The sequence below is a fragment of the Cynara cardunculus genome (genome assembly GCF_001531365.2).
Source record: "Cynara cardunculus var. scolymus isolate 2C chromosome LG 5, CcrdV1, whole genome shotgun sequence".
Classification (NCBI taxonomy): domain Eukaryota; kingdom Viridiplantae; phylum Streptophyta; class Magnoliopsida; order Asterales; family Asteraceae; genus Cynara; species Cynara cardunculus.
Window position 1 is genome coordinate 4039017 of NC_037532.1, and position 7281 is coordinate 4046297.

Here is a 7281-nt window from a genome sequence, read left to right on the forward strand (position 1 = left end):
GATCAGGTTCTTGTAGTAATTGTTGTCGAAGTAGTTGGGGGTTTTAACATCAAAGGGTACACGGTTGTTGTCGCTGGTGGCCGCCGGAAGTGGACAGTTTGATCGTCGTAACTTAGCAAACGAAGCATCGATGTTGGTGTCGTTGTAAACACGTGCTCTGAAAGTCGTACAACGTGCTTGTCCGATTGTATGTGCACCGGAGAGCGCCACCAGGTCTTTGGTTGAGAGACCCACCGCTCGGAATCTATTCCTGAGGTTGCTGAGGGTGGAAGACGGTGGTGGAATAACACCGCTGTTGGCGTCGGAAAGGCTGGCGGATTTGGAGTCTCTTCTTCCAAGTTTAACCTTCCATGAGGGTCCTCCTAACTGCCCAAACAACATAGCGATTTTTCGTTAAAAAACAGGGGTGTTGCCTGATTGGTTTTAGCTTGGCTCCAGAGGTCAAAAGTATCAGGATGTCTTAAGTTCGAATCCAATGAGGAATAAAAATTCCCTTGTGGCCACGGAGGTTCAAATGCGGTGACTCCGGGCTATCTGCAAAGCAGATGGTCGCCCTGGGATTAGTCGGGTCGCATAGCGGGTTGGATATCCAGATTAACAAAAAAAAATGCTTGTGAAAATTCTATTAATTGCTACGTACCGCAACAACGGATTCACGAGCAGTAATTGCTAATATGTCAGCACACGACACGACACCAGGGCAAACTTTTTCCACCTTCGACTTGATGTCATCAATTACATTATAACCCCTGACCGAGTTGTTATTCGCAAATGAAGTTTTCTCTCCTGTAAACGAAGATGTATCGTCCAACAAGATTGACCCGTCACAACCCTACAACCATTAATAAAAAACTCGTATCAGTATCAAACTCTATATATAATTAAATAACTTAGAGAGAAAGAAAAGCACATACGTTAACAAAGCAATCATGAAAATGGAGCCGAAGCAAAGATGCGCCCATGCGCTTTTCCTTGGACACAGCGGACCGAACCACTGAGCCTACCGTGTGGAACACCTTTGGGCAAGTCTTGGAGTAGAAGCCGGTTGTGAGTTGAGCGGAAGAAGTACTAGTTGTCAACCATAAGGTACAAGCAAGCAATGCAAATGAGATGATAATAGAAGAAGCCATTTGTTTTGTTGAATTAGAGTAGTGAGTGTGTTTAAAAGAAGAAACTGTTATTACTATATATAGTAAGAGATCAAGATTCATAGAAGAAGAAGCCATTTTTGTAACTTACTAAATTTGGTCTAAATTGCAACAAGAATTAAATTAATTGAATTTATTTGATGCATAAAGTTGAAATTTCACAAATGTATGCAAGTTTCTATTTCTTTTTTTAAATAAATTTCTATATTACTATTTTATTTTATATTAAAATAAGTGTCCAATTTTAAAAATAAATGTCTATTTTTCAATTTTACACTTAATTCTGATGCAAAGATTTTTTTTCCTATAATTAAGGGTAAATTTATCTTTTTACTAATTAAGAACGCTACTGATTACATATTTCTAAAACTCGATGTATTTTTATTATAGATATTTATTTTGGGATAGAGAGACTGTTATGTTATTTGGATATGTGCACAAGTTGATACCCAATAATGCATAAAATGTTGAGTTACAAATGATAATGCAATATGTACAATTGTTATTGCACAATATATATATATATATATATATATATATATATATGGTGTATTTTTCTGAAATTATATGGAATATTTGAACAAGGTGTCGGATGGGGCTGCTAGTTGACCCAGTTTTTTTGGAAGGGAAGTAGTTATCAAATGTATATTATATTATAAAGTATTTGATAAAAAAATTAAAAATCAATTTTTATATGTAAAGTATTGTTTATTAATGTATATTACTTAAAACTCAAAATTACGAGTAGATTGTGCTTAAATATAACTTATTAAAGTTCCATGTCTGAATTCGTGTAACTAACTGCAGATAAACATAATCAAATACATGATAAATATCTCATTTTTAAATATAAAAAATCTAAAATATAATTATGATAATCATTGAGTTCTAACAAAATATTTAATTATTATCTTTATAAAATGTTATATTATTAAACCAAAAATAAATTATTTTGTTATTAAACTTAAATTAAAAAAATTACATAAAAAATGAGAACTTTTAAATAGTTAATTTGATATTAACATTGATATATATTTTTTTCAAATTTTTATGATATTTTCAAATTTATATTTTATTCAAAAATAAAATCGTACTATAACATCAACAGAGACAAATCATAAAATAGAACATTAAAATCAAGATTTGTCTCGCTGCATTGCACGAGTACTCTTCTACGAATTAATGATGTAGTTGGATATAAACTGTTAGTATATAAATAAACTTTATAAACCAGTATTAATCTAATGAATTGGTTCAATAAATATTGATTGTTTTTTAATATAAGCGTTAATCATAATAAATTAATTTTTTTTAAATAAAAAATAAAGTTCTAAACAAGAGAAATTAAATTTAAAAAACTTAAGAAAAAAAACTAAATTTTAAACAAAAAAAATATATGTGTTTAAAAAAAACTAAGGGTTGTGCTTAAACTAGAGGTGTTGCATTCGAGAATCAGAAGGTCCCGTGATTAGGCACGTGACTTAGATCGCGAAAGAAGCCGTGTGGTACACTATTGAGATTACTACTCTAGACGTGGGCGACCATCGTTGCGACTTAAATCACGGGCCTGGTCGTGGGAACCGTATTGAGCCTTTGAAACCCGATTTCCTTGAGGTTTTCTCATTTTACTACTCTCATAACTCTCTCTCTCTTCATTGATGTCGGTAGGAAACCCTACGAGGCAATTTTCTCATAACGTTTAAGGCACTTTGAAGGCATTCGTCATCAAGTTTGAGTATTTAAGTTGGAGATCGAAGAACTCCTCCTCCTCGCCATTTTGCTTGGTTTTTAGGTTTTATTCAAAACCTAGTATTATGAGTACATACTGTACTCTTACAAAACTATATACATGTTAAATTTTGCATTTTGTCGTTAGGGGCGTTTTTGGGATGACATTTTTGGAGATACATAGCGGTCATACATTGATTAGAAATCTTTTGGTGATCATAACGACACCCGATTTTAATTTTTACCGAGTTTGGTTTAGATTATTAGGTTGTTAGCTATCGTTCTTATTTATTTTTGTAAATGCTTATATTTCCCCACCCATTGGGTGATTATATGTATTTAAGTATCATTTCTGTATTTATTTTCCGGTTTAAGTTTTACAGTTTTGAAGTTATAAGGTGTGTAAAAACGTTTGGATTTGGTCCGAAAAATTCGATATGCGTAGATTCGATTCGGAGAAGAGTTCAAAACTTTCTTAAGTCGTTTAAAAAATTCCGTTAAACAAAGGGAATTTTTGTTCTTTTATCTAATCAAAATCGATTTTATGATTTTGGTCATGTTTTTTATGGATAAAAGAAAAAAAATCGATAAAAGAACGAAAATGTCACTCATGTAACGGAATTTTTATAACTGTTGTTAGAAGGATGGACCAAATAAGATGTTTTTGCAAACCACAACACCATCTTGTAATTTTAATGTGTAATGTATTCATCTGCTTTAAGTTTATATTATATAAAAAATATATAAATAGTAGTATAATGTGTCATCGTAACCAAAATTGTGAAAAATCAGTTAAAAACTTAACCAAATAAGTTATCCTTATTCATTTAAGTCGAAAACAAAAACCCGAACCTGTTTAGATTCAGATGGATTAATTTTTGATACCCTTATTTATGTCCTCAGTAATAAAATTTTTAAATCCATCACTGATTACATCTGCTCTTAAAATCTAACAATGGTCCAATTAATCACGTCCTCACGATGAATTGAATTCCACTAAGTCATGCAAGTGCATGTTGAAAATGACTCATTTCCACAATTTTACCAATTAGGTGTAGCTCATTATTATCTACATGGTTTGAAGCTCGAAACCAACTTCCGTCGTACACATGTTGAATGTTATCATCATTCACGAATGATCGTGTGAAAATATGAGTTAAGGTGAAAAATGTAAAAAGGGATTTGGACCGTTGATCGCTTTTAATCTCAAACCAACTCATAAATTACGCTTTAGATGTGGATTGGTCCGGTGTTTCTCATTAGTGTTGATCTAGTGGAACTCTTCGATTAGAGTTGATCCAAGGGTGGAGATCTTTTCTCACTTTTTTCACCATAACTCTCATTTTCACCGAAACTCAACCCATCATCCTTAAGCTTTCCCATAAGAACCTTTGCCCGCGTCATGGATCAAATTATTAATTAGTGCTCCATTTGTCCCAAAATAAACGTCCACAACGAAAAATGCACACTCAGTTTTAGTAATATGTAATTATTACATTTTTATAAATTCATGAAAGAACAATTTTACCCCTAATTACAGAAGAAGGAATTTTCTTCATCTCATAAATTAAAGTAGAATGAGAAAGAGAGATATTAACTTTTGAAAGATGACACTTATTTCACTGCTACAAAGTTGACTTTGTAGGACGAATAGATGTCTAAATATCTTAATAGAATATTTTTTAGAACTTAAGTTTATAGAACCAAACTGTAAAGTATCATATTTAAAAGCATTACAATATATTTATAGGACTTTAACGAGTCTTTTAGAACGCTTTTAAAATGTCTTATTAACAATTTTATAGGATATTTTTGAGATGTATCCTATTAACTCATCTTTCTACAGGATACTTGTGTTTATTTTCAAATTGTATCGTAAAATAGCTAATACGACATTCTATTTTAAAAGTGTCCTAAAAAAATTGTTAAAACGCCTAAAAACATCCTATAAAACTATTGCAACACTTTTAAAATAAGACGATATTTTGTTTGGTTCTACAAACTCAAGTTCTATAAAGTATTTTCTTAAGACATTTTTACATTTTAGTCGTTTTATAAAATCAATTTTATTGTAAAGTTGTAATATTTTAAAACAAGAGCTCACTTTGACCTGATTCTTTTACCACTTCTAATTAATCACTTCTTCATTAATGTTAATTTAATAGTTGTAGGTTTAAAACTGTTCCGTTTATCAAACGCTTACCCGGATCAATGCTTATTAAGTCATAACTTATCAAATGAATATGATAAGAACCAAGATTCTTACCCGGTAAGAACGAGATAAGAACCAAAAGTCTTACCCAATAAATGATGGCGACGACTCTTACCACGGTAAGCGCTTACCGGGTAAATTGTTACATATGATATCGTTTTAGTTTACTAAAATCTTACTCCATAAATAAATGAAATGAATAATTTAGACTCCAAAAACCGATGTTTTATTGCATGAAACAGATTACATTTGACCAAATTTTATTGTAAAAAACAAATACATCAAGAACTCAAATCACTAAATTCACACTTATCATAAATAGATCCAAAAAACGAGATTTAATTAATTTCCGGTCAATTAATTACGAATTAACCTTCCTGCAGTTCTTCCTGATCTCGCCATTGGAGCCGGTGAGGGGACGGATGTCACCCATCTTGATCATGGCAGCTGCAAAATCCGCGTTGAAACTTCCGGCGTTTCTGCTGTATTGTTCCACCAAGGAATCGGTGGAGCCACCGTTGTGCAGCACTTGGTCTGACCGGAGAAGACCCTGTTGGTTGATCAGGTTCTTGTAGTAATTGTTGTCGAAATAAGTTGGGGTTTTAACGTCAAGGGGTGCAAGGTTGTTGTCGCCGGAGCCTGCCGGAAGTGGGCAGTTTGACTGCCGTGACCTGGCAAATGAAGCATCGATGTTGCGGTCGTTATAGATACGTGCTCTGAAACTTGTACAACGAGCTTGTCCGATTGTATGTGAACCTGAGAGCGCCACCATGTCTTTGGCGGAGAGACCCACCGCCTGGAACCGGTTGATGAGGTTGTTGAGGGTGGAGTTCGGTGGTGGAATAACGCCGCTGTTGGCGGCGGAGAGGCTGGCGGATTTTGAATCTCTTCTTCCTACTTTAACCTTCCATGAGGGTCCTCCTAACTGTTCAAACAATACAGCGATGGTTACCACTACAAGTCAAAGTTGACCACTTCTGTCACTAAAATTCAAACCAAAACGTGACGGAATATTGGTCGCGAAAAATATTTTCGAAATTGCCAACAAACATTAATTATAGACAAATTTATTCATGCATAACTTAATGAAAAATCAACCAAACAGCCCTTAAAACTGTCTGAAAATGGTGATCCCACAATTAAGCACGTGCATGATTTGGTTACGTTGATTTAGATCGTAAAATGTTGACAAAACTGATAGACTTATTTTGATAATTTTACAAACCAAATAAAACCGGTAAGCAAGATTGGTCAAAAGTGGTTTGAAGACAAAATTTTTAAAGATAACACTACTTACAGCAAGAGTAGATTCGAGAGCAGAAATTGCTAGAATATCAGCACACGATACTACACCAGGGCAAACTTTTTCCACACTCCTCTTAACATCGTCAATCACATTAAAACCCCTAACTGAGTTTGCATTCGGCCTTGCAGTTTTCTCTCCAGTGAATGAAGACGTATCATCCAACAAGATTGACCCGTCACACCCCTGCCAAAAAAAAAAAAAAACCACCCTTAATTGACTTCTACCATAACACCAAGTTCTATAAATAACTAAATTAGAAAGAGAAAGAAAAACCACATACGTTAACAAAGCAATCATGGAAATGCAGCCGTAGAAGAGATGCACCCATACGCTTCTCCTTGGACACAGCAGACCGAATCACTGAGCCTACAGTTTGGAAAACCTTCGGGCAACTCTTGGAGTAGAAATCGTGCGAGAGTTGAGCTGAGGAAGTACCGGTCATCAAGCACAAGGTACAAGCAAGCAATGCGAACGAGAAGATCATAGAAGAAGAAGCCATTTTCATTAACTATTTGGATTAAAGAGGGTTAAAAGGTGATTAGTAATGAGTGTGTTTGATGGAACAAAGGGTTACTATATATAGTAAGAGGTCGAGGTTGATATGGGTGTTGGGCCAGAGCAGCTAACCTAATAATCTGGACTAAATTGCAACAAAATTAAATTAATTGGGTTTATTTTGAAAACACGTTAACGTGATAGGGTATAAGTACGAATTTGTCAAAAGTGGGGTCCTTGCATGCAATTTTATATTTTTTTATTTATAAATTATTTTTAAATGTCCTTTTAACGGGTTCCACGGTCCATGCACAAATTGTAGAAGAGGTCATAAAGAGATTCAAAAATGGTTATGGAAATACATAATTAAAACTAAGCTCTCGTTTACAAAA

General features: G+C 33.9%; 2 protein-coding genes across 2 annotated transcripts; both read right to left on the bottom strand.

Moving 5' to 3' along the window:
• Positions 1–6: 6 nt before the first annotated feature.
• LOC112513213 (peroxidase 4-like) lies at positions 7–1145 on the bottom strand (the record flags this gene model as incomplete). The annotated part of the gene is made up of 3 exons (XM_025119411.1): positions 915–1145; positions 641–832; positions 7–366 (listed from the first exon to the last, which is right to left on the bottom strand). Coding segments are annotated over exons 1-3 (768 nt in total), but the record flags the coding sequence as incomplete, so codon positions are not given.
• A 4146-nt stretch (positions 1146–5291) lies between these two features.
• On the bottom strand, positions 5292–6940 carry LOC112512314 (peroxidase 4-like). The gene is made up of 3 exons (XM_025118192.1): positions 6675–6940; positions 6386–6577; positions 5292–6013 (listed from the first exon to the last, which is right to left on the bottom strand). The coding sequence occupies exons 1-3, from the start codon at positions 6897–6899 to the stop codon at positions 5450–5452; spliced, it is 981 nt and encodes a 326-aa protein (XP_024973960.1). The 5' UTR covers positions 6900–6940; the 3' UTR covers positions 5292–5449.
• Between the last annotated feature and the right edge of the window lie 341 nt (positions 6941–7281).

What these genes read in the sequence shown, in the direction of transcription:
- LOC112512314 (XM_025118192.1), bottom strand. Translation starts at nt 6,899, where the DNA reads ATGAAAATGGCTTCTTCTTCTATGATCTTCTCGTTCGCATTGCTTGCT. An exon ending in TCCATGATTGCTTTGTTAAC is followed by an intron (nt 6,578 to 6,674) that starts GTATGTGGTTTT and finishes TTTTTTTGGCAG; the next exon opens with GGGTGTGACGGGTCAATCTT. An exon ending in CTCTCGAATCTACTCTTGCT is followed by an intron (nt 6,014 to 6,385) that starts GTAAGTAGTGTT and finishes TTGTTTGAACAG; the next exon opens with TTAGGAGGACCCTCATGGAA.